This window comes from Lemur catta, chromosome 14 (assembly GCF_020740605.2).
Source record: "Lemur catta isolate mLemCat1 chromosome 14, mLemCat1.pri, whole genome shotgun sequence".
Lineage (NCBI taxonomy): Eukaryota > Metazoa > Chordata > Mammalia > Primates > Lemuridae > Lemur > Lemur catta.
The window spans coordinates 23,702,042-23,727,941 of record NC_059141.1 but is presented as its reverse complement, the minus strand read 5'-3'; the positions used below and the strand labels follow the sequence as shown (position 1 = coordinate 23,727,941).

At 45.0% G+C, this 25,900-nt stretch overlaps 1 protein-coding gene across 13 annotated transcripts in view; it reads right to left on the bottom strand.

Moving 5' to 3' along the window:
- SEC31B (SEC31 homolog B, COPII coat complex component) overlaps positions 1 to 24,120 on the bottom strand; it is a 34,489-nt gene extending 10,369 nt beyond the window's left edge. For 7 of the 13 annotated variants that reach the window (XR_006739270.1, XR_006739271.1, XM_045568619.1 and 4 more), the window contains exons 1-20: positions 24,038 to 24,120; positions 21,203 to 21,294; positions 20,409 to 20,495; positions 19,926 to 20,049; positions 13,370 to 13,565; positions 13,066 to 13,161; positions 11,975 to 12,118; positions 11,480 to 11,622; positions 10,525 to 10,624; positions 10,237 to 10,398; positions 9,524 to 9,658; positions 6,896 to 7,126; positions 4,889 to 4,963; positions 4,527 to 4,625; positions 4,092 to 4,191; positions 3,396 to 3,574; positions 3,052 to 3,178; positions 2,543 to 2,688; positions 1,653 to 1,826; positions 971 to 1,132 (exon numbers count right to left, since the gene is read on the bottom strand). Coding sequence is in view for 11 of the 13 variants with exons in the window: in XM_045568619.1 (XP_045424575.1) it covers positions 971 to 1,132; positions 1,653 to 1,826; positions 2,543 to 2,688; positions 3,052 to 3,178; positions 3,396 to 3,574; positions 4,092 to 4,191; positions 4,527 to 4,625; positions 4,889 to 4,963; positions 6,896 to 7,126; positions 9,524 to 9,658; positions 10,237 to 10,398; positions 10,525 to 10,624; positions 11,480 to 11,622; positions 11,975 to 12,118; positions 13,066 to 13,161; positions 13,370 to 13,565; positions 19,926 to 20,049; positions 20,409 to 20,487 (2,472 nt within the window). In the remaining 2 variants the exon portion in view is untranslated. Of the gene's footprint in view, positions 1 to 970; positions 1,133 to 1,652; positions 1,827 to 2,542; positions 2,689 to 3,051; positions 3,179 to 3,395; positions 3,575 to 4,091; positions 4,192 to 4,526; positions 4,626 to 4,888; positions 4,964 to 6,895; positions 7,127 to 9,523; positions 9,659 to 10,236; positions 10,399 to 10,524; positions 10,625 to 11,479; positions 11,623 to 11,974; positions 12,119 to 13,065; positions 13,162 to 13,369; positions 13,566 to 19,925; positions 20,050 to 20,408; positions 20,496 to 21,202; positions 21,295 to 24,037 lie in introns of those variants that run through there. The other 6 variants (XM_045568621.1, XM_045568624.1, XM_045568620.1 and 3 more) reach the window with 6 other exon arrangements.
- Positions 24,121 to 25,900: the final 1,780 nt, after the last annotated feature.

Here is a 25,900-nt window from a genome sequence, read left to right as displayed (position 1 = left end):
CTGGTCTCAAACTCCTGACCTCCTGACCTCAAGTGATCCTCCCATCTTGGCCTCAAAAAATGGTGGGATTACAGGTATGAGACACCTCACCCAGCAACTTCTGTCAATTCTATCTACTAAATATCTCAAATCTAACCTCACTGTCCAGTTTTAGGTTATTTCATGTCCTCATCATCTCTTGCCATAGCCTCCTAACTGCCTCCCAGCCCGGCCTTCCTAAACATATAGCTAATCATGTCATTCCCCTGAATAAAAATATTCAATAGTTCCTCCCCATCTTCAGGGTCAAATCTAAGTTCTTTAGCACAGAATGTCAGGTCCTTAGTGATCTATCTCCTACCTGTTGCTCCAGCTTCATCTAACCTCACTTCATGGCCACAAACACCTGTGTTGCAGCCCCATTAAAATATTAGTTCCTTAAAAGGCCTCTGCTCACTCTTGCTTCAATGTCTTTGTACGTACTGTTCCTGGTGCCTGAAACAGTCTTTACCTACCCAATTCCTTTGCCTAAATAACTTCTGATCTTCAAGATTCAAATCAAACATCATACTCATTCTGAGGCATTCCCTGAACTGCCCGTTTCTCCCTCTCTCTCTCTCCCCTCTACACACACATACACATAGTAAACTGCTTTCTTCTATATGATTTCATAGCACCTTGCCATACCCATCATGGCATTTATGCATTTTACTGTAGTTATTTTCTACATACCTATCTTTCCACTAGACTATGAGCAACTTTAGGGCAAGGATCATGATTTGTGCACCTTTATGTAATAAGAGTCTAGTAGTTGTTCAATAAACATTTACTAGAAAAACAACAGAATCTAGGCTATATGAAGTCAGGAATTTTCCTGTGAAGTCAGGAATTTTCAGTTTTATTCACTAATATATTCCAAGCTCCTAGAACTATGCCTGGCATGTAAGTATTTTGAATGAATGAACAAGTGAATTAACAAATAAGGTCTTACCTGGTGAGAAGGCTGGGATCCCAGTCTGTGAGATGACGTCTCTTTAGAGTGAGGGGTAGCTCCCACAACAATCAGAGGGAAGGGGAAAGGGGGAGGCTGCTGGCCCAAGACAGCAGAACCTTGGGCGTGAAAAAGCCGATCTTTCAGCTGCTGAACTTGTAGCTATAAGAGTTGTAATAAGGAAGGGCTGTGTTAAGTAAATAAAAACAATCAAACATCCTTTTTTACAAGCCTGGCCCCATATAGCAGTCAAACTTCGGCAGACCCTCTACACTCTAGCCACTTTAAATGACTCAAAAAGTTCCCTAATCCCTGCCAAACACTTGTATACCTCCCCCCCTTGCTGTTCTTTCTGCCTAGAATGCCCTACATCTGCTGGTAGGCTACTTTTCTTTGAAGGTCCAGCTCAGTGGTTTTAACCACTGGGAAGCCTTCCTTGACTTCTCCAGGCAAAATTAGCCCCTTCCCTGGAGTCCCACAGCACTTAGTATAAGCTTCTGTTATGGCACTATAAATTAGTGACATCTGATCTTCCCCTAGCAGATTATGACTTGCTTGAGGGATTAGATCTTATCCATCCTAGGAGCTACAGCATTAGCATAGTTCCTGGAACATGGAAACGCTCAGTCAGTGTTAGTTGATTGAATAAAGTGGTTTGCTCTTTCCATGTGGCCCCACTCACCTGAGCACAGTCACTGGGTAGAAAGCTCATGGCAGCAGCCAGGCTGCCCTGGGATGCCAGGAGGTTGACATACTGAGTGACCCTGTAGGTTGTGGCAGGGCCTGGGCTCACCCCATCAGGACCCTGCAGTAGCTCCAAGCTCCTGTTAAGGACTATCACCTTCTCCATCAGGTCCTATAGGGACAAGGATGAGGGTGGTAAGCCCTCTTCAAAGCACATCCTGCTCTCTAAGTCCAGGCAGGTCACCAACGATTTTCTACAACTGGTAGAGGGCACCTGGCTGCACCCAGGTGAAGGCAACAGACAATGATAAGTAAGAGCCATGGCAGAGAAGGGCTCTGTCCTCACCTCCCAGGGTATTAGGACTGGATTCAACTGGGCCCATCTGGGTTTTAGATTTTTGTATATCTCTGCCTTCTCTTTTGCTTTCTGTATCCTTTCTGCTAGTATATCATCAATCATAGACTCTGTTATGCTAATTGTTTCAAGCGTGACTTTTGTCTCTCCATGAGTCTGTGACCCGCACCTTCTCTAATTACCTGCAGAGCACCTGGTAGTTAAGATCCACACAAATTTTCACAGCAGCTAATAAAAAGGCCAAGTTCACAATTACTCAGAAATTGAATAAACTTGTGGCACCAAACCCAAAATGGGAAAATATTATGAAGGTTAATACCAAGCTGCTGCTTCTCAGTCTACCCCGAAGGAAGGAGGTGATAATCTCACCCTTGGGTCAAGATCCCAGACATTGGGGCCCTTCACTTTTCCCTAACACCTTGGCTCCAACCTGTAACTAGAAGACTTGCCTCGGATATCTCTGAACATCTCCACTGCTAGCCTCTCTTAAGGGCCCGGTATGGAGTAGCTAGTACCCTGCAGAGAAGGGGTACCTGCAGAGCCATGGGGGACAAAGCCTGGTGGCATTTTGCCCCACACTCTACCAGCCGCTCCACACTGCCTGAGCACACGTAACAGAGTCTGGCTTCGGAGGTTAGTGCCCTGCTGCCCTCCTGCTCCATGCGAGTTCCCAGTATGTCTGCAGAGAGAAAGAAACTTCATTAATGGCACAGCTGTCCAGTAAGCCACCTCCTTCTCCTATTTGGAACAGGTGGAGGACACTGAGCTATGGGACAAGTAGCCGGAGTGGCTTTAAGACAACACTGAGACTAACCCTGCTCTATGTTGAAGGGCAAAGCTCTTGCCTCATGATGTGACAAGACAAAGTAAAACAGAACAATAAATGATCCCCACTAAAAGTAGGGGAATGTATTATAGTCTTTGCGCACTGGCTGAGCCCAACCCTGGCGCTGACCACAAGGCCTGGCCTCCCAGAGCTCAGGCTGCTCCTCTGCTTCCTCCCTGCACGTGTCCACTAACTCCATGCTGGAGCCACACCTACCACAGAGCTCAGGGAATTTCTCTGGGCTTGAGTATGTCAGTAGCAAGGCCAGTGCCTCTCTCCAGTTCTTCAGGCTACAGGTACACACCATGTCCTTCCAATTCTTTTGCACAACCCAGGCTAGAAGCTGTAATGGGCAGAGAGGGAAGGCCATCAGCCAGTCATCTGGTATAGGCAGTAGGAGTCACGCATAGGCTTCCTGTTATACCACTGAGTAGGGGCTAGTGGGAAGTAGGAGTAGAGTAAAGAGAGAGAGAGGAACAGGCAGATACTCTAAACACTGGTCCCACCTGACAAGGTCCAAGTAATCCCCTCCCTTGTTCTCCTGTATAACAAGCAGTTACCGAGGAGATCTTTGTTTTTTTCTTGGCCAAGTAGCGCTCCTGTGTTTGCTTCAGCAGACCTGTGCCCACAGCCTGGGCGAGGATGATAGCATCAGCAAAGTGCTCTTTCTGTAGACACAGCTCCACAGCAGGGCCCAATTCCCCAAGCAGGAGAGCCTGGCTCAGGAGTCCATCAGCATCTGCAGACAGAGGCATCCCTGCCACATTAGGCTGCCCTCAGACCCTAGCTTCCTGTCCCCGGAAGGGTTCACAGCACACCACCTATATCTCTATATCACCCAGCCTGGCTTGCTCCCAGAAAAACCCCCCTCAAATATAATTTCTTGGCAATAAAATCCCAGGGGTACCCAGGTATAGTAGTAACTAAAGACAGGACCCAAGACAAGGGAGATAACTCATGTGGCAGTATCACAGGTGTGACGTGTGCTTGATTAGCATGGGCAGGGTCACATGTCTTCTCTGAGCAAGAAGACAAGGATAGAAAATAAGCTCTTGGTAGAAGGCCTTCCATCAGAAGGACCCATCCGTGAAAATCTACAACGAGAGAAAGCTCTAACTGGTAAGAGACTCACCCAGCATTTGAGATAGTGGGAAGGGAGAAGGAGGCAGGGGACAAGGAAGGAATGTCTCAAGTCCAAGAACTCTGGGTCCACTTACTCCCAAGCAGAGAGTTTCTCTCCCTTAGGATCAAGGTACCTTCTGTGATGGGGATCTCCCATGGAGTCATGTTTTGAGGGACCAGCTCATCAAAGAAGGTTGAGAAAGCAGAGGCTTCCTCTGTGGTGTGTTTGGAGGCCTGTATAAGGAAAGACAGAGGTGACTACTTAGGAAACAAACCCAGAAGACAGGCAGAGAGCTGGCTTAGTAGCTCTCTCTGAGAGCACTACTATTTAGCCCTTAATGGGTAAAACTGAAAGAATAACCAGGTAAGGTTTGGGAAGTGATCTAGTTCATGGTTAAGACACAGCTCCACTCCCAACCCAAAAGCTTATGGACTCTGTGTCTCACTCTGGTTCTAAGAGAGAAGCTAAGCATTTACTGAGAGCAAGCAAAGGGCCAGGAAGCGGAAGATACTCTAATGGCAAGTTCCCTATGCTACCCTAGGTAAGGCTGAGTGGGCGCCTACCACACCTGGCTGCAGAAGGCCTGTTGTGTGTTACTGTTGAGGTCATTTCCCTTGGGCTGAGGGCTCTCACGTAGCCCCAAGTCACTCTTCAACCATGTGGCCACCTGCAGGGAGGAATTTATGAGTACCACTCTTCCTAGCATAAAGTCAAATAAGCATTACATGCTCTTCCCACTTCCACACCACACCAACTGGATTCCTAGGATTCTTGATCTATTTTCCTGAAAAAAGCTTAACTCCAGGAGCTAAAATGCTCACATATGCAATAATTAAGCTCAGGAAGAGATATTCTGAGATGGGTTTCCTCTGGTAGGATTCTCTTGTTCTCTGCAACAAGTACATGTTTCTGATATAAAAAGCAGCTTACCTTCTTCTGAAGCTCATCTTTACTGTATCCTAAAAGCTTTAGGAATTTCATTCTGGAGTCTTGCTCTAAGGTCACCTAAGAAACCACAGAACACAGAAAAGTCTCCATTAAATGAATGTGAATGACCCTTGTGATGCACCAAGCTGGATGTCTATGCCAGTGTACCGTCAAATATAGTTCTTTGTACTACCAGAAGTGCCCTCAGCAGTACATCTCTCCCTTTTCCTCCCCAGATTTGATTTATTCCTGGATGTGGGGAGTGTTAATATAACCCCTCACCCCTTCTGCATGAGAATTTAACCTTCAGTTGACTTCCTAACTCTGTTACCCTGGTAACCTGGTAAGAGTAAAATGTCAGATGTTTCTAGGCAACATTGTGATTGGTAAATTGCATCTGGACTGGAACTATGCAACTTATAAATAATTTATGGGACACCATGCTATATGTTTCCCCGATTGCAATGACTTTTGTAACTGGACAGATCCCTTGCAGGGATTCTGGAAGCTATGGTTTTGCAGCTGGCATAAGAGATATTGGCTTTTGTGGGCAAGAAGCTCCTAAGTCAAGGCAACTTATATACCTGCTGATGTACGACTCATCTCCTTGCACCTGGACTGTCTTGTGAGTTGCTGAAGAGGAGAACTCTAGATTGCTGCATGGACTGCTGAAAGGACTCCCACAGAAGACCACCTGATGCTGCCCTGCTGTGGTCCCTGGCCCATATCCCTCTAAGGAGACTGATGCCAAATGTAGCCTACAGTAGCCTTGAGAGTCTGAGTGTTTAGTTGAGAAGACCCCTGGTAGAAGATGCATGGATATAGTAAATAAAGTCAGCTTCCCACTCAGTGTCCCAAATGCTGAGGAACAAGCCTTCCTGAAGCCCCCCTAATCTGGGTTAGCTGGCCTAGACCTTCATTTATTCCACACTGAACGTGAATTCTAACAATGATCTTTCTCACAGTCTCTCTGGGCCCCCTGCTCCTTCATGCTCTTGGAAATGTTCATCCACACTTGACTTCAGGAACCATCATGATGGACAGCTTTTGGGTGGCTTTTAAACCAGACTCCCCTCTGTCCCGTAGGTACTGCTGTCTCCTTTTCTCAGTAGTGTAAAGGCTGAACTCCTGCCCACTCCCTCTGTTCTCTTTCCCACCTCATCACTCCTGGAGCTTGCAGCCTGCTTATAATAGGAACATATTTCTTACTCTTTTCTTTCCACCTCTTTCTTTAGCTTCACTCTATAATCAATAATCTTTCTCAAATCCTTCTTCTCTTTCCCAATTTCCCAATGTCTACCTTCATAAAGTTCTGCTATGTTTAAAGCTCAGACTCTGAGTCCCTCTCAGGTCCCCTGGACACGGCTTACCCTTCTTTTGGCATTCCTCTCTACAATTCCAGAGATTTGCATAATCCTCCCACTGCCCGACCAGTCAGCTCCCTCTCTTCCTTCAGATCTCTCACTTGTTCATTTCCTTTGACAGGAATAGCACTCCTCCTGATGTCATATACAATTTGAAATCAAATTAGAACGGAAACTGAATCCACGCCTCCAGAGTACAGTGGCCCACCCACAGGGACTTGTCTTGGGTTCCCTTAAACAAACTCAAAGCCTTCTTATGACAAGGTACCCTTCAAACAAATCTTTTCCTTCTCTTCTGTTCCTCTTTCCTTCCTTTCTTCTTCCTTCTCATCACCTTACCTGCCCTTTGGCATGATCCTGTGAAAACCTTCACCTTGGCTCTGGTAAAGTATCTAGGACATCAGCAATAGAAGCAACAAAGGAAAACATCTCTTGTACTCTCCATCTTCCCTAGCCGCTTCATGAATGACCTATAAGCCTCTGGTAAAGGGCGAAGATTCTGTGTCCAGAGGGTGGGTGTAGTGTAGGGGGAAAAAGCAATGAGAGTTAGGGCCTCTGTAATCTGGGTGACAATGTGGTTGTGCCTCTCCTGGAGTTGACAGGGGTTGTAGTTCCAGACTTTGGGGAGCAGCTTCAGGCCTTCTACCTTTAGGAACTGCCACAGCATCTTTTCACTTTGCAGAGAAGCTTGCTGGCTCTTGTTCTGACAATAACTCAGGAGATTTCCAGATTCCAGGGCCTTCTGCAGCTCAGTTGACCACATCAGCAATTCGGATTCTGTGGTGACTTGACTGATGAAGACTAGGCGGGGGCAAGGCTGTGGCACATGATGGGCAGGGGAGCTGCGGAGGCCAAAGGTAACCAGCTTACCTCCAAACTGGTGAGGAAAAGCAAGAAGGGTAAAGGTTACACCTTTAAGCCAAAAATGAACACCAAGTCAGGATCACAGGGAGGCTATCTACTGGTCATCGCTAGGATAGGAAATCAATAATAAGAGAGCTCTTGGGAGTAGACTAGGATCAGGAATTGAGTATCAAATGTGCCCTCATACCAAAACCACTTCTGCACTCTTAGCATCATCATATTAAAACTTCACCACATTGTACTCATCTTCTGCTCACCTGTCCTGTTACCACCATTCTCCCAGTCACTAAACACCGAAGCATTTTCAAAGCCTTTGTACCCATTATGGCCAGGCAGCAAAATCTTACCTCTTCTTGTTCACTGCCTCTCACGCAGGTCTCCTCCATGCTAGCACACCTAGATTACTGGAATCGTTTGCTAGCATTCTGTTTTTTCCCTCCTCTAACCCAAGCCTTAGACTACCACTCTATTGCTTGTACCACCCCTGCTGCTACTCAGGAGCTTATAACGGTGTCACAAAGCCACAGGAGAGAGCTTAAGTTCCTCTGCCTGCAGTGCACAAAACCTCATAAAATCAGGGCCAAACCCATCTTTCCCAGCATCTCTCGTTCCTGTTCATTTATGTGATTGCTCCACATCTCCACAATGCTTGGTGCATTCCTGCTTCTGTAGCTTTGCCCACAACACCACTTCTGCCTGGAGCATCCTACTCATCAAATTAGATACTTTATACAAGCACCTGGCACAGAATAGGAGCTTAGAATGGCTCCTTTTACTCCAGCAGTTCACAACCTTGGCTGCACATTAAAACCACCTGGAGAGGTATCCGGAGTCACCAGGCCACACCCCAAACAATAAAATCAGAAACTCTGGGGGTGGGATGAGGCATCAGTATTTTTTTAAATTCTTCAAGTTATTCCAATGTCTAGCCAAGGCTGACAACTACTGCTTTACTCTCTAACTCTTGACTATTTCTTTTCCTAATCTCTGCCTCCCTAGTGAACTTTCCCAGTTAGAATTCTTCTTTATCTTAACTCCTCAGCACAAAATCTATACCACAGCTTACTACTAACAAAACCATTTTAATTTTTGATTTGCATAGTACTTGATAGTTTTACAATGTGCTTACATATATTCTCATTTGAGGTTCATATCAATTCACTAACTGAAGCAGGACAGGCATTACTATACCTGTTTTACAGATAAGAACACTGAAGTCCTGCAAGGTTAAGTGACTTGCTCCAGGTTACCCAACTAATATATGACAGATCTATGATAAGAACTCAGGCCTCTTGAGCTCAGAATTCTTCACCTCCCTACCTCTTTTTTTCTTAAGCTCACTGCCTCTTTTGAGTGTGGTAATCTTACCTCCTTAATAAAACTGTTTCCTTTGAAAATAAGAACTTCTACTTTTATACATGTCTTCAATTCAAATCTAATACTTAAAGCATTGTACTAGGTACTTCAGGGCCCTGAAGTGCTGGTCTGAAGACCAGCAAGAGTATCACCCAGGAGCTTGTTGGAAAAATCAGAGTCTTGGGCCCTATCCCAGGCCGAATGAACTAGAATCTGAATTTTAATAAGATCCTCAGGTAATTTATATGCACACTAAAATTTGAGAAGCACTGTTTTGAGGATATAAAAATGAATAAGACATAGTCCCTATCCTTAAGGAGTCCATTACTTAGTAGGGTCTCCACACGTGTTTATAAATAACTTTAGTGCAGTTAGAATGTATCATTACAGGAGTATAAATCTGTGGGATTATAGAGGAAGGTTAATTTCGACTAGGGTTAAAGACAGACATCATGGAGGAGGTTGTATTTAAGTGGGAGGCCTTAAAAGGCTGCAGTAGGAGTCAGGGGGCCCAGGAGAGAAGCTGAAGGGCACAGCACAGCAGAGGCAGGGGAGCTGAGAAGTTATTCACAAGACAGAAAGGAGTCACATGTAACTGGAGCATAGGGAACACATGAGAATGAGATGGGACTGGAAAGGGAAGTGATGCCCTGTGCACATTTAGCCTTGAGTCTATAAGGCAATGGAGACTCAAAGGTTTTGAGCAGAGGATGAAATCTATTTTTATTTTCCTCCTTTGTATTCCTTACTACCAGCCCAGACATGAAAGAGTCAGAGAAAACTCAGATAGAGTTGCAGGCTGTTCTCCGTAAGCAAGAGGTCTAAGGCAAAACAATTCCTTTTCAGAACTGGCACCGCAAACAGGGTGTGGAATGGGTGAAGGGGTAGAGAAGGAATAGTAACTCTCTGCTTGAAAGGTAAAGAGGCACCTGATCTGAGACAGATGCAGTGGGAATAAAGCTCCTAGAGAACTTAACTCCATGCTGGGCACATGGCAGGCTTCACAGCCACATATACACACACACAACTACAGCCATACACTCATTGCACTTACGGCAAATGAAACGCCTGCAGGTCTTCTAATCCATTTGGGGGGTTTTTTCAGGGGAGGTATCAATGATGCTTGGGCCACCTGCTCTGGTACCTGCAATGGTGGGAGAGGCTGGCCTTTGCTGAAGGAAGAGGAGATCTAGGGGAAAAAAGACATCTGCATCACTAGCCTGAAGTGGCAGCTTAGCTACGAACTCAATCTACAAACTCCATTTTAGGAGGAATCCTTGAGATACCCAATTTGACCTAGAAAGGCCAGACTCCCATATTCCAAGGGATGGGGATGGGACGGGGACTGGTTGTGAGGGTGGGACTCCCATGCAGTAGGCTCTGGGAAAGCCTACTACATTCAAATTCTACAATGGAATGTGGCACAAAATGGATCTATAGGAGAGAGAGAGAAAAGACAGTTCATACTCTGGAAATAATGGTCCCACCAGAGAGATCCACTGTTCCTGAAATACTACAGGGAACATCCAATAATAAAAGTCAAGGTGAAGGCCTCCTTTTTACTGTGTACTCCTTTGTACTGTGGCAGAAACTAACACCCTCCCAGGAAGATGAACACTAAAGCAAAGGTTCAGCCCTCCCAAACCCAGGGACCTGGTCTCCCAGTCTCTGATAGTCCCCATTTCTTGTCAGGATGTATGTCCTTCTCTCTTCCCACAAATAGAGGTAGTCCCTTCCCTCTAGCATTCTCCACCAAGCCCTTCAAACCTTGTCAGCCTGTCTCATGTGCTGGACTTCCCAGCTCCTACCCATCACAGAGTACAAACTGATCCAGCCATCAAAGGAGGCAGCAGAGAACACTGGAGGGTCCCGAGGGCACCACTGCACATCAAAGCACCAGCTGCTCTGTGTGGGTAGTTTATATACCACCTAATATGAGGGAACAGAGTCATTAGGGACCACACAGTCCACAAAACCCAAAACACATGGCTACAGCTGGGATTCTGCTGCCGTCTCATCTCCCATCCCAGCATGCCCACAGAAGAGCCAGCCTACCTCACTGCTCCCCAGGTTCCAGCACAAGACCTGGTTGTCCTTGGCACTACTGAGCAGCAGTTCAGCATCAGCCTGGCTCCAAGACACTGACAAGATCCCCCTAAAAAGGGAAAGAAAGAAGAACTAACATTTGTTGAACGCCTACTATGAGTAGGGTGCTTACATGTCTTAGATAAATCTCAGCCCTATAAAATGAGTGGTCTGATTTCATCTTACAAAAGAGGAAAATGAAGCTTTGAAAAGTTAACTTTCAGACAATTGCACAGCCAGAATCCAAGTCAAACCCCAGAGCGTATGCACTATGTGTTGCACTACTCCACCTCCCACAGGTCACTGCAGGACAGCCTGCTTTTCAGTGATTAGAGAGTAGGGACTATGAATCAGTATGAAGCATGCAAACACTGATCCCTATGGTGTTTTTAGCCAAGGAGGGTAGGGAAAACCTTAACCCGCAAAAGTCCCCAAGGAGATATAAAGGCAACATAGGCCTTTGGTTAGAAAGAATAGATTATGGAGTCACTTCTTCTGCTGTGGGTCCAAGAGCTACAGCTTCAGGGGCAGGCCTGTTCACAGGAGAGAGAGGAGTCAAGCTGTTTTTATTAAGGAGAAGTCTCAGAGGAGGCAAGCTCATCACCTAAAGAAATGAACATTATCCTCAGATCAGAGCCTAGGGACTCTCCCCGGTGGACTAAACACTGGCTTCAATATTTCTCATGACCCCATCCCACTCCCATATCTGGAAGTTAGATGGAATCTCAGGCTCTTTTCCGTTATGGGTCCAAAGGAACTCCTCTTGGTTAGTGCTGAAACTAGTAATGCGTGACTGTATGTTCACTGGAATGGCTTTAAAGCCAGGGAGGATGTTTGGTGGCTAAAGGAGGTATTCACTGCCTCCTGCTCAGGTCAGTTATGCCCACCTTCCCTCCAAAGATGTGGATGGTATTGGAGATGCTACCTGCTGTGGCTCTCTAGCACCTTCAGGGGTGACGAGGCAAAGCGCAAGTCCCACAATTGAATCACCGGGAGACAATCATCTTCTGAGCACAGTACCAACTGGGTGGCTATGTCTGGGTGCCAGGCCAGGCCTGAGCAGTGCATCTGTGAACAAAGAAGGTCCCAATGGGTGATGTAACCTGACTCTTCTGATTATGAACCCTTTATGCCCTGCTGGAATGGAACCACTCTAAGGACAGGTTTTGTGTCTATTCCATGTGACAGGGAACACCACAACCATCAGGGAGTAGGTGATGCCCACGAATAAGTAAGGAATGGTAGAAACCTCCAGATCAGCTCTGTCTAAGTTTTCTCTCTCAGCAGGAAATCTGCTAAGGGGCTGAATCCACATGTCCAACAGCTGAAAGCAGAACCCTTGCCTGGGGCAGAACAGCTCCAACTGCTAGACAGGAGAGAAGCCAGAGCCCAAGACTGTGTTCTGGCCTCCACTACTCACCCTGTTGCTGTGATCACTGACTTTGATGATAGGCTCATTCTTCCTGAGATCCCACACAACAGCCTTGCCACTGGGGTGAGCAGAAGACAGAATGTATTGGACTTGCCGGTTCCAAGAGAGTGCCTTGATGTCCTCTGGGGGCTGCTAAGGCAGGATTGGGCGGCAGGGAGAATGACAACTTATCATCCCCTGGATCTAATGACATCTGCTCTTCCTCTGCTCCGAACCACCCACAGCATGGGATCACCCAAACTAAGACAGTTTCGGGTTGCTGGGAGTTGAATTTTCTAGGGAGGATCCTTTAGGGTACAAGTATAGAAGCAGAGGGAAAGGCAGGCACACTTGGGTTTTACCCCTGTCCCAAAGTTCTCCTGAAAGGATAGAATAAAGATTTAAAAACAGCCCTCTTGTCTAGGACAAGACAGAGACAAGACGGGGAGAGAAGGAAGAAGGTGAGGGAAGAAGGAAATCATAGCCACCCAAGAGAGAGTGAGGCAGAAACAAAAACCACAAGATGCTATCAAATTCATACTTAGCTTACCTCATGGTACTGTAAGCATAAGAGAGAAAAGTTAGGAAGCAAAAGACAGGCCCAGTTACAGACTGACAGATAGGCACATTCAGAGACAGAAGACACGCCAGACCCCAACTGCATAGGAAAGCCATGTACAGAGAGAACAAAGCTAAGCCTTCCCAGAAAAGGACAATGTTATGTCTGGGGCTGTACTCTTGCTCCCTCTCTTCCAAGCCCAGGGTCCTACCCAACCCTGCCAAAGCTATACTAGGATAAATAGCACTCCCATTCCTTCTTTCAATGTCTTTTGCTCTCCCCAAACTTCATCTCTCTCCCATAAACTCCTAGAATAGATAACGGCCACAAACCAACCACCCCACATACTTCCTCTACCCGACTCTCCATCCCAGCTCTCATCTGGCTGGTAGCATGTTAGTCTGTGGAGCTTTATTGCCCTCCAGTGATAAAGCCTGAAATCTCTTGTGCTCTGGCTGGCGCCAGAACTCAAGGCTTTGCCTGGGATAACCAGCTGCATACTATAAGCAGCAGCTGGGTGGGGATAAGGGGAACTCCTCACCTGTGACTTGGATCCTGGAGTCATTGGCACACTTAGATTATTCAAATCCCAAATGAAGATTTCAGAGTTACTGGCCCCTGAGGCCAGGAGGTTGCCCTGCATGAATAAACAGTGTTTGGAGACACACCCAGGAAGTGATGAGAACAGGAAATGGGGAAAGAGCCCACATTTGGGGCTGTCAAATGCCTCCCCTGTAACAGCCTGGAAAGAGTTCGGAGTTACAGACTTGGGGCACAAGTGAATGCTCCCACTCAGACCTGTTGCTCCATGGCTTGGCCATGTTTGACCCACTGAAATGCAGTACCTGGAAAGGATTAAAGTCGAGGGCTCTGACAGCCCCCATGTGCTTCTGTCTCTGAACAATCACAGGCTCCTTCCCCGAAGACAGGATGTGGGTCACATTGTATAGAGTAAGCATGCCATTGTCCCCGCCGCCTGCAATAACCCCGGAGCCTTCCAGAAGCCCATTGCCAAAGCTCCCCCAGATCAGCTTGTGAAACCTACAAAGAGGAGGAATTCACATCAGCACCAACTTAAGTCCATGTTAGTAGCAAAGGACAGGCATCTTTGTCAACCTCTGCCATTATGCAGGCATCTCCACCCCTAGGTGAGACCTGTCTCCATTTCCCAGACACTGAAGAGAAGTCTCTTCTGCCCAGTCCTGCCCTTCCTCTGAAAAATTGTTTCATCTACGTTATAGTAGAAGCAAGGAAGTTACAGCCTCTGAGTTATGTGGAGGTGTATATATATATACATTTTTTTAAGTTAACATTGGGGTTATATAGGCCCTATGATAAATACTTCAAATAGATTACTTCATTTAATCCTCACAACTCAAATAGGTAATAATAACTTATACTTATTGAATACTCAGTATGTACCAGACACTGTTTTAAGTGTTTAACATGTATTAGCTGATTTAATACTTAACAACTCTATGAGGTATTACTATTTCTCCATTTTGATTTGAGGAAACTGAGGCACAATGAAGTTGTAAAACTTCTGTACAGAGCTAGTAATTTTATCCCCATTTTACAGCTAGGAAGTGGCAGAGTCAAAGGTTCAAAGTCAGGCCCATATTATTCTAGAGCTCGTAAAATACTGCCTCTTAATGAAAGGAAGATCCAAACTCTTCTGTAACTGATTAGAAGCAATCTCCCTGGACCAACAATTGCTGCCCTCTCTTCACTATCAAACTGGAAGTGAGAAAAGACTCAAGGACCTCCCTACCCCATGCCTCTCCCATGTGAATGGCCCATTGGAACTGCCATATGGCTGCAATAGGCCAGCCCTACAGACATGAAAGGATAAATGCCCTATTTGGGAAACTTTTCTGGCTTTCTGAGGAAGCTTCTAACAAGATATTGCTATTGTCTTGCACAGAAGAAAAAGATGGACTCTGGATCCCCTGCAGACAAGTCTGGGTCCTCTGCAAAACCCCTAGGGAAGGCATGTGAAATCCCTGAAACTTTACAGGTGGTCTGTCTCCCATTTCATAGCTATTAGCCAAGGACATTTCCACAGCTCTTTAGAGAAGCCAGATTTCATACCAAATGATGTTACAAGATCAGTTAGCAATGGAATATTCCCACACCCTGTGAACAGTGAGCAAAGAAATTGAGTGGGGTGACAGGGTAAGAAACTTTGGCCAGTCACTGGAGCACAGCCAGCCTGTTAGAAGCAAAGAGCAGAGCACTAGTTCAGACCAGGTCAGCATCTAAAGCAAAACAGCAGAGCTGACACAATGCTAGCTATGAGGCTACTGTCAGAAAGGCTGTTTTCTAAGGTTGCACTGATTTTAACATGGCAGAAGAATGTTTTCCGTACTAGCTCAGGAGGCTGCTATGTCATCCAGGGATCGAAGCTCAGTGGGGGCAGAGGGCATGTCAACAGGAGCCCATAGTAGGTCACACAGGAACCAAAGGAAGGTATGGCCAGTGAGAAAACTTACATGGGAATGGAGAGGATTCAGTGACCCCAGTAAGCTCAGAGCATACAGATCAGAGCAAAAGGTTCCTGAGACCTCAAGGGGGAGTCACCAAAGGGTTGAAGAAGAGGGCAGTTACTTTAAAGTGGCTGCAACGCAGCACACAGGGTGTGACAGAATGATTTTCTGTTTGCATGTAGAAAGCATATTTCTGTTGTTAACCACCTCACCCTAGTGAGGGTGAAGCTGGCACCTGAATAGGTTGATATGGAGAACACCTGGGTCAAGCTAAGCAAGAAAGGAGACTTGATCGTTCCATCTGAAGTTGGGCTCAAGGAGTGTCAATCATCTCTACTCTGCAAATGGACAGAGAACAAGAGATAGTCGGGTGTGTGTGTGGAAGGTGGAAAGGGAAAGGGAGTAGAGGAATGGGGAGGAAAGGGAGGAAATATGACAAAATGTTAACTAATAACTTTAACTGAAAGTCATTATGATTGTTCACTGTACTATTCTTCAACTTTCCTATAAGTTTGAATAAAAAATAAAAAGTTAGAAGACAAAAAAGGTTGCCTTTAGCCTGAAAATAGGAACTGAGAAGTTTAAGGAGAAGGTATATGATGAAGAGTTCTGTAGGAAGGTGGGAACATTTAAAACATGAGAATGTAGCTGGAATTCTCTGCTAAAGAGGTTCCCAAGATAATGGCTGGCAATGATAGAGACTATATGGCATCACAGAATGATGGGTGGTACCTAAATACATAGGTTCTTTGATTCCCACCAGACCTAGTGAAGCAGTATTTCCAGAGACAGGCCCTCAGAATTTACATTTTTTAGGAAGGGCCCCCCAGTGATTCTAACAATCAGCAAGGGCTGAAAACCACTCTACTAGTGCATCAGATTGCACATCAGCTTAGACCAATAAAGGAAGAAGCTGAATTTCATAAAGATAGAGCTGGCCCTAACAACTAGCTCATCACTACACTTCTGGCAAAATGAAAGAGACAAGGCTGAAAAGAATAAACCAAGGCCTGTGAGATCAGGATGCTGTAGCAGCTAAGCTCTTCTGACACCAAACTTCAGCACCTTACGATTAGACACATATGCTGTATAAATTCTTCCATGATTTATTCATGTCTTTGTTTTGGATTTTGCTTTCATTTGCTTAGTACAGTTCCTTTTCAAAAATCCCAAACTTGTATTAGTGAACTAAAGTGAAAAAGACTTTGTCCACATCCAGGCCAAAACATCTAGGGAAATCCAAGTCTCCTTAAAAGGCAAACAGAGTGGTAAAGGCAGTACCTCAAGCTGGAGAATGAATGGAGCAATGGCTGTTTGAGAAGCAAGCTCCTTTTCTGAATGCCCATTATACACCAAACTACTATGTATCTACTATGAATCCTGAATTTATAGTGGAGAAAACAGGGTCAGAGAAGTTGAACAACATGCCCAAGAGAACAGTAAGTGGCAGAGTTGAGATTTGAACCCAACAACAAAGCCCATGTCTATCCAACAACAAAGCCCATGTTCTCTCTACTCTATGATCTTGATGCCTCTAGAAAAAAAGGCAAGTCTTGAGAATAGGAAAAATTAAGTATGCAAAATGATTTTTTCTGCTTAGTGTTCTCCCTTACACAGGTACCCAAAGACAAAGCACAGTGCTCTTCAAATAGCTAGAATTTAGACAAAGGTAGAATGATAGAAGATAGATCCCTGACTTTTTCCAGGTTACTAGAGGATGGGTCTCGTGGAGATTATGGAGGCCACTCAGAGACCTAGAAGCTCAGTGTAGACAGAGGGTGAAGTACAGCAGACCATACACTGGCTTTTCACCTCATTCAGCCACAGCAGCTATGTCCTCAGTCAATGACATAATGTATTATTCTCCCAGAAACCTTTCTTCTTGAGTGAAATTCATCTAACAAACCAAACATTGTTTGCTTCAGTGCACATGCTAATTCATATTGATTTTGATTGCATACAGAGGCATTTATCCATGCACTCTCTTCTGTCTATTTATAGCTTGAGGCTGTCCCTTATCTATAACGAAACCAGTGTTTCAGAACGTTTCTCTTTCAGTCCTACAGCCACACCAGTGTTTCAGAATGTTTCTCTCTCAGTCCAATATCTCTAGATATTTCTCTGACGCGTCGTGGATTAAGGATGAGGGTACCTTCAGGATTCAAATTTGGGTGAGGCATGGGTTTAGTGAAAAGAGCAGGCAGAGGAAGGGGGAAGATTTTAAAAGGTGTATATTTAGTTGATAATGGAGAGACACAGGAAGAGGTTTAAAAAAAAAAGAAAAAGGGAAGGAAATAAAAGGGAAGAAAAGATTGAACATAGGACCTGAATTTGGGTCTCAGCAGGTTCTTCAAAGTCATCTTGTATAACCTCTTCTTTATACATAAATGAGGAAACCTAAGATAACTGACTTAACTTTCCCAAGGTCACACAGGTCTATTAGTATTATAGTCAAGGCTACAGCCCAACACAACTGTGCTTTCCACTACACTATGTGGAAGATGACATAGAAAAGAAAAGAAAGAGGAAAGCATAAAACAAAGAATGAATAGCCTTCTATCTACCCTGATCATCTTGGTCAATAGTTTATGATACTGAATTTTGAGTAGGTGACATTACCCAGACTGGAAGACAACGAAATGTCTTAGATACTGGGATGTGTGACATGATTTCTTCAGAAAGGCTCTGTCACTACTGTGTCAAAGGTAATCCCTTTGGGATTGAGGTCTTTGGGAATGAGATTCAGTCTTCAAACACAGTTACAGAGGTGGAAAAAGAAAGAGATGAAATACTATCAGCAGTGGTTTTTTTTTTTATTTCAGCTCATTATAGGGGCACAAAAGTTCAGGTTATACACATTGTCCATACCCTCCTATCCCCCCGAGTCAGAACTTCAAGCATGTCCATTCCCCAGACAGTGTGCATCGCACTCATCAAGTAGGTATACACCCATCCCTTCCCCCCAGCCCCCACCTCTGTCCAATACCCAATTGGTGTTATTCCCAAATGTGCACTTAGGTGATGATCAGGGAAACCAGTGTAGTATTAAATATTTATTTTGATTATTGGCCCCAAATCTCTGCAGAGTGGAGCAGGAGTATGAAGTAAAGTTCATGACTCCCAAATTCAAACTAACCCTTGAAAAGCTCTTAAGTCACTAAGACTAACTGAAGACTAAATATAACTAACTGAAGTGTTGGACATGAATGTTTAGTTTAGTAATCCACACGCTTCTAATATCGCTCATTCATTCAACAAATATTTATTAAACATAATGGCACTGTTCCAGGTGATGGAGATAGAGCAGTGAATGAAACAGATAAAATCTCTGCCCACATGGATCTTAGAATTCAGTTTCAAGGTTTCTTTTTTTATTATTTCAAAATATTAAGGGGGCACAAATGTTTTAGGTTACATGGATCATTTCTGTAATGCTTGAGTCCTGGCTATACGTGTGCTTGTCCACCCAAATAGTGATCATAGTACCCATCAAGTTGGTTTATTCCTCTCTTCTCCTCTCCCCTCTCAAGGTTTCTTAACCAATTATATTGCCTCTTTCTTAGGAATAAACCCTTAGCCCTAAGGAGCCACTACTGTAATGAAGCTCTAGCTTGGCTCATTGAGGATAAGAGCCCTTGCTCACTGCTCCCTATTTTCCTATCTCTAGGAGTATAAACATTCTTGAATTAGCTCACTCCTTTCAGGATCCCTTTCTGAAAGGCTTTCTCAGGGCTTAAGAATATCTCATCGTTATTGGTAAATATCCAAATGCTTCCTCTTCAAAGGGTACAGGTATTGGAAATACAAAAAGATGTAAAAAACTGCAAGTAAGGGACGCTGTTGTAAAGTGATATAGGGGCTCAAGAAAGGGCAAACGATAACTAACCCTTCATTATTAGGTTAATCTGTGAAAAGAAAGAAGAGTGTACTTCTGCCTAAATATTTTAACTAATCTCTTGGAGGGATGAAGAAATGCACAAGGAGTTCATCAATCATTAGATGGAAAGTTGCCTTCTAGACCAGTAATCTCTAAAGTAGGGTGGACAAGATAATTCACTGGGCTATAAGAGAAGTATTTATATTTTAATCTAAAAATGATAGAAATAGTACCTTATTAATAGTATAGCAATACTTGTATGTTATTTATATTGAACATATAACTTGCATATAAAAATATTCACATTTTTTCTGATGGTATAAAAATCTGGAGACCATTGCTTCAGACTGTAAGCTCCACTTTTACAAAACCTTTAAAAGAACAGTAGAATAATGGAAAGAAGAAGGTAGGTTTTAGACTCAGATAGGCCTAGACTTAAATCCTAGCTTCTCAGACTTTCAGTTCCTTCCTATGTAAAATGGAAATAATGATACCTAATGCTCAGGCTTAATTTGAGGAATAAATAAAACATACAGAGCCCATAGCACAATGTCTGGCATGAATATATGTGCTCAATGAATGACAGTACACAGCCCTGTAAGACTGCCAGAGCCATGAAATCCATGAGAGCCAATCAGTGCCAAATAGCAATGAGGAGAGGATCATTCGTTCTCTCCTTTGTTGACAGAAGAGGGTGATATTGTGTAAGGTTGTTATTTTCACAAAAGTCAAGGGAGGAAGGAGCCAACATCTCCGGGTTCAAAAAGAGATCAGGTACACGTGGGTCCAGGCTTGTGTGAGGTATCTCTATCACATGCATTCTGCCTGAACTGCTGCTGCTGCTGCTGACCAGAAAGCTGGGCATGGTTGTTTTCAAAATCCTTTTGCAAAATAAGCCCAGAGTTAACTTCTCTCCAACTTGGCAAAGCTCCTTCTCCTCTCACTTGTCTCCTCATGAGCCCTGAGAAGCACACACTACTCCCAGGATTCCTCATCAGGATCTGCCATGTATACCCATTAATAGTTCAGACATAGTACCTGCTTGAGGCAGAAAGGACTCCCTTGCATTTCAAGTCCAGAGAAGGGTCCCTGAAATCAACCTCAAAGATTTCCAATGTGCCATTTGTGCTAAAGGAGGCATCTAGCTGCTGGGCAGATGTTCCTAGGCACAAGAAAAGTCAAGAAGAGGCAGCATATGAACACCAATATATGCACAGATTTATGGTATAAAAGGGTTAAGTAGTAGAGAGGAGGAGGAACAGGAGAGGACTAGGTATATCCTTTCTCAAAGGGTAACTCCAAAGAAAGCAAGAAAGCATAAGGTGCCTAGACTTGAGCCAGAGTCCAAGGCTACCCTTAAGTATCCCAAAACATCTAATATCCCCTTGCTTATGCTGTGAGCCATTCCCACCTTTTGATGATCTGAAAGCTTTTTCTGATGCTCAGTAAAGAATTCTAGATACTAAATTTCCCCTCAGCCTATATACTTCTAATGAATCCTAATCCACAGTATCACCATACCTGTGGCCAGATACACAGGGTACTGGCTGGCTGGGCTCCATGCTTGGACAGCTGGCCGCTCAAGTTCCTTCAGCTTCATGGTCTGTCCTGTAGGTGGCAGAAAATTGGCATAGCCCTCAGCCCGCTGAAAATAGAAACCAGCAAGTGTAATAGCCTGATCCAGGGAGCATCTGTGGACACGAGATCTTGTTTCTCTTTCTCCACCACGAGATGGGGCATTTCAGGGCAACATACGGTGACAAATACATGACCATCTGCAGATCTAAGGATAGTTCATTTACCGAATTACTGAAATCTAATGCTTTGAACCCCAAAAGATATTCAACCACACTGGTTGCCACAGACTCAATGGTGATAACCATCAAGCCAGATAATCTCTCAGTCATTTTTGTCCATTTCTTGGCTTTAAATATCACCCATATGCTGATGACTTTCAAATGTGTATCACCAACACAAATCTCTCCTTTTAGCTTCAAGTTCTTATGTGCACTTGATAATCAGTATTTCAACTTGGATATATAGCAAAGATACCTAAATAGTCTGTCTAAGATGGAATTCTCTATTCAACCATCTCTTCCCTGCAAATCTTATTCTTCCTCTGATTTTCTTCATCTTGGTAAATGATCTATCTACCCACTGCTCAACCCAGAAACATGAATATCCCTCTGATTCCTCCTTCCCCTCTAATCCATCATTTAGTCTTCCTGATTTTACCTCCCAAACATGTCTTAATCTGTCTACTTTTCTCCATCTTCACTGCCACCAGTTTTTTTGAAGATAACAGCATCTCTCACCTGATTTACTATAATAGTGTCCCAACTGGTTGTCCTCTTGGTACTCATGTCATTACCCAATTCATTCTCTACACAGCAGAATGGGTGAACTTCTAAAATAAAAAATAGGATTTTGGTGTTCCATGCTTAAAATCTTTCAATGATTTCTATCACACACACAATAAAACTCAAGCTCCTTTGAGCTCTGTTCAAAGGCTCCAGCCTACCACTTCGACTTCATCTTTTGCCACTTTTCCCCTTATTCATTGTGCTCCAGCCACACTAGCCTTTATTCATTTCCTGACGTTTTCCTACCTTAGAGCCTTTGCAAATGCTGCTCCCTATACTTTGAATTCTCTTCCCCTTACCTTCAGCATGACTGTCTTCTTATCATATCTTTCTTGGCTCAGCTTCTTACCTCTTCAAAGAGGTATACCACCCAATCACAGCCTAGCAATTTATAATTATTTACTTACATTTACATTGTTGGTCTCTTCCACTAATATGTAAGCTCCATGAGAGCTAGCACCATGCCTGCTTTGTTCACCATGTTATAACTAGTGCCCAAACCAATATCTGGCACACAGTAAATGCTCGATAAATATTTGTTGAAAGGATGCAGACATCCATTTCAACTCTGTGGTTTCCAATCTAATTTTAATGTATTTTCAAGGGCCTATCCCAACAGGCTAGCAGAAAGGCAGAAAGGTTTTTTTCTTTTTTTTTAAATGCACTGAACCTGAGGGAAGAAACTTAGGACTCATGCTGACCTGCCTGAGCAAGCCACAGTCAGATCAGTCTCACCTACAAAAATAGGAGGTAGTACTGTTAGTGAGATATGAGCAGAGGAAGTACAGAACAGGCCATGTAAACAAACCAGACCCTGAGTAAAACACACACTGCAAGATAAGGGTAGCTGTGTCATGGAATGTTAGTATTAGAAAAGTGAGACATGAGCAGAGAAAATACAAAAGCAAGCAATGTAAACAAATGGGATACTGAGTAAGAGAATATACTGTAACCATAACAAGATAAGGGTAGCTACAACTATCACAAGAAAGGTAACAAAAACAACACAGGGCACATTATAAATTACAGTCTCCCCTCCATGGGCTTTGGACACCACAACACATCTGGGTCTGACCATGTAAGGTGAAAAACTCCCCCTGCCTGACAGCTGGAAGGAGACAACATCCCCATTGGTCAAGAAAAAAAGAAGAGACATCATGAAGGAGGAGAGGCCAGACGAGTAAAAGGGATGACAAAGAGACCCCAGTGTCACTGTCTGCTGGGATGTGTGCCCACTCCTACCCCTTTTGGAGTGTACTGTCACTTGCTGATTAGAAACCCAAAGAAACTCCAGTGCCACAGTCTGCTCGGACGTGTGCCCACTCTTAACCCCTTTAAGAGTGAACTTTCACTTTAATAAACTTTGCTGCTTGCTGTTTCAAAACCATCTCTTGCTTTCATTCTCCGATTGCAAGAAGATTAAGAACCAAGGAGTTCAGCCCGGCTCAGTGGCTCAAGTGTGTAACCCTAGCACTCCGGGAGGCCGAGGCAGGAGGATCGCTTGAACTCAGGAGTTTGAGACCAGCCTGAATAAGAGTGAGACCTCGTCTCTACTAAAAACAGAAAAATTAGCTGGGTGTGGCAGCATGCACCTGTAGTGCCATCTACTCGGGAGGCTGAGGCAGGAAGATCGCTTGAGCCCAGGAGCTTGAGGTTGCTGTGAGCTAGGCTGATGCCACAGCACTCTAGCTCGGGTCACAGAGCAGGACTCTGTCTCAAAAAAAAAAAAAAAAAAAAAAGAACCGAGTTCAACAGCAGGTAACAGTAATTTCTAACGTACTTTCCAACTTGAGGAAAGTTTTAGGTTGCCAATTAAGCCAAGATTTCCTGAGGAACTCTAAACACTGTGGCTTTCTTTATCAGGTATCCTCTGAAGAGTTGCACACTGTACAGTCACCAGTGCCACCTGCTGGTCACAGCTATTTTCATGTTTCTGGGGAAAGATCCCCTAGTAACAAAAGTAGAAGCAGCGATTAGCAACTATGCATTTGATGTGCATATCTCATTTAACTGTCTCAAAGCTTCTAAGGTAAGTACTATTATTATCCCCATTTTACAGAGAGGACAACTGGCTGGGCCGGGATGTGAACCTCCATCACCCTCAAAAGCCCGTACTTTTAACCATTATGCTGGTCTAAACTAAACTCCAGAAAATGTTTAAGTCGCTGACAGTCTAGGAATTGGGAAAATGGGCTCTTAATTCACTTTGTTCAGCGGCATCTGTTCACAAAAAGGGACCCTGCTGGGGTCAGATTGGCCATGGGGGAGGAGGCCTGAGAGGAGAGAGGAGAGCTACGACCATTCAACCAAGAGCAGAACAGACGCTTGCCGTGAAAGAGGGCGCCAGCTTTCCTTGGCAGTCCAGTCCCTAGGGAGGACGGTCAGCACAGGTTCTCTCCCGCCCTCGCCAAAGGGCGGCGCGCCAAGGTCGGCAATGTCAGGCCTTCCCACTAAGACAAAACGCAGCGACTCAGTCAGGGCCGAAGGCGGATGGGAAGCCGTGAGGGCGGCACTGAAGAGAAACCCCCGTCGGGCAGGAGGACTCCGGCGCGCGGGGAGAGTGGACCTGGGTCCGGGCCAAGGGCGGGCGTAGTGAAGGTCCCTGAGAGGCGCCCTGGCCAGAGCCGGGAGAACTGACTGGACCCGCGGGGGGGCGGGCGGCAGGTGGGCTGGGCTCTCCGGAGCGAGCGAGCTCCTTTCAGCGCCCTCCCGAGGACGGAGCAGCGCTGCGGGTCCCCGGCACGGTCTCTGGCCTCAGGGGCCCCAGACCCGCGGGGGAATACGAACCTGTGCTCCTCAGGCCCAGGTCAGGGGTCAGGCGCGGCAGCCGGGGCTGGCCCGTCAAAGGGCTTTTGTGCGCAGCCGGGCGCTGTGGACGGCAGCTGCGGAGGGCCAAAAGTAGTCCCGGCCCGGCGGGGCACCGCCACCCACACGTTCCCGGGAGCGCCGAGCCGGGGACCCGGACAGACCCACAAAGAACGTTTCCAATAGAATTATTGCTTTTACTTCGGCCTCCCTCACCTGCCTTGTGATTGCGCAGTCCTGGCGCAGTGGGTCAGATCCCGACTAGTAGGTTCTAATCTATTCAATTTGAGCAAGGCTCGGGGGCAGCCTCTAAAAAGGGAAAACACTGATTCAATTCATTATCTATTTATTGAAGCGGGAGAAGACCCGCCCTAGCCCCAGGAGCTCTCAGTGGAATCCATTTGGTTGAAAAGGTAAAAAGCACTCGAGGCCGTAGATAAATGACGGTGAGTGATGCACTGCAGCCCAGCAATAACTGGTGCTCAGAAACCGTTGGTCGAATTAAGGGTTATAGGTGTGTGGAGGGCGAGACTACTGAGGGCCAGGGGCTTTTTGGAAGACTTCAGGAACATGAGACAGGAGACATTCCAGCAGAGGAGAAAGGGCCCAGACGGGCTAAGGGGCGCCCTGGCGTTTTCCATACTGTGAATGAAACAGTGGCTGTGGGGCGGTAGTGGGGTCTGGATGCAGATTGTGGAGTGTCAATTCAATTCTGCAGATAATGGAGAGTTGTGAAAATTACAGGGAAGGATGCAATAAGATAAAGATTGTATTTTGAGTCTAGCAATATGGTAACCCTTGGAGCAGAGCTAGAGACAGGGACTCAAATTAGGAGACTAATAGAACAATCCAGGTAGCAGGTGATGAAAGCTTGGACTAATATAGGTTAAGGATTATTATGGCTTTGGAGCCTGAGAGACCAGAAAAATAGTGGTGCTCTTTTAATAGAGCTAGAGAACTTGAGAGGAAGGAGCCATAAAGAGATTATATATATGAGACAGTGTATCAGTTGGTTGCCCAGGCTAGAGTGAGATGGCATCATCATAGCTCACTACAACCTCAAACTCCTGGGCTGAGGCAATTCTCCTGACTCAGCCTCCCAAGTAGCTGGGACTACAAGCCCACGCCACCACGGCTAGCTAATTTTTGTACTTTTTGTAGAGACAGCGGTCTTGCTTTGTTGCCCAGGCTGGTCTCAAACTCCTTTCTCAGCTTCCCAAGGTGCTCAGATTACAGGTATGAGCCACGGCACCCAGCCAAGATCATATGCATCTCTTAACGTTAAAAGAATTGTGGTACTTCCAAATATAAATGGTTTGTAGGCAACTGAAGATCTTGGATCTAAGTTGATTCAAAACTTCCACTTAATGCATGAATTCTGCTGTATTCCTGATATACCTCAAAGGTGGGGAGCCAGTTATCATGATGGGGCCCAACTCATTGCATCACAACTCTACAGTTCCTTTTCATGTGGACTTGGGAGTTTTGAAGTCAGACAGAAGACTACTTAGGGCATTATCTGTGCCTGGCCCACTCTTTCTACCTACTAAGCACTCAGGTATTTCTTGAACTTCTTAGCACCTCAACAATGAATGAGACCTGGGGAAAAGTAAACAGGGTTGAAAACTAAACCTTAGGCAATGAGTAGAATTAAGGAACAAGGTACAAGTGTCACTGATGGAGTATTCCAGAAGAAATAAATCTGAACCAGAGGCATAAGGTCACAGTTTCAAGTAGGACATGATTAAAAAAAATAGAAAATGCATTATTTCAACTCACGTATCTCTTAAGAATTCTTTTCACCTTGTTTTGTAACTGTCAGCCTCCCAGGTAACTACTTGAAGG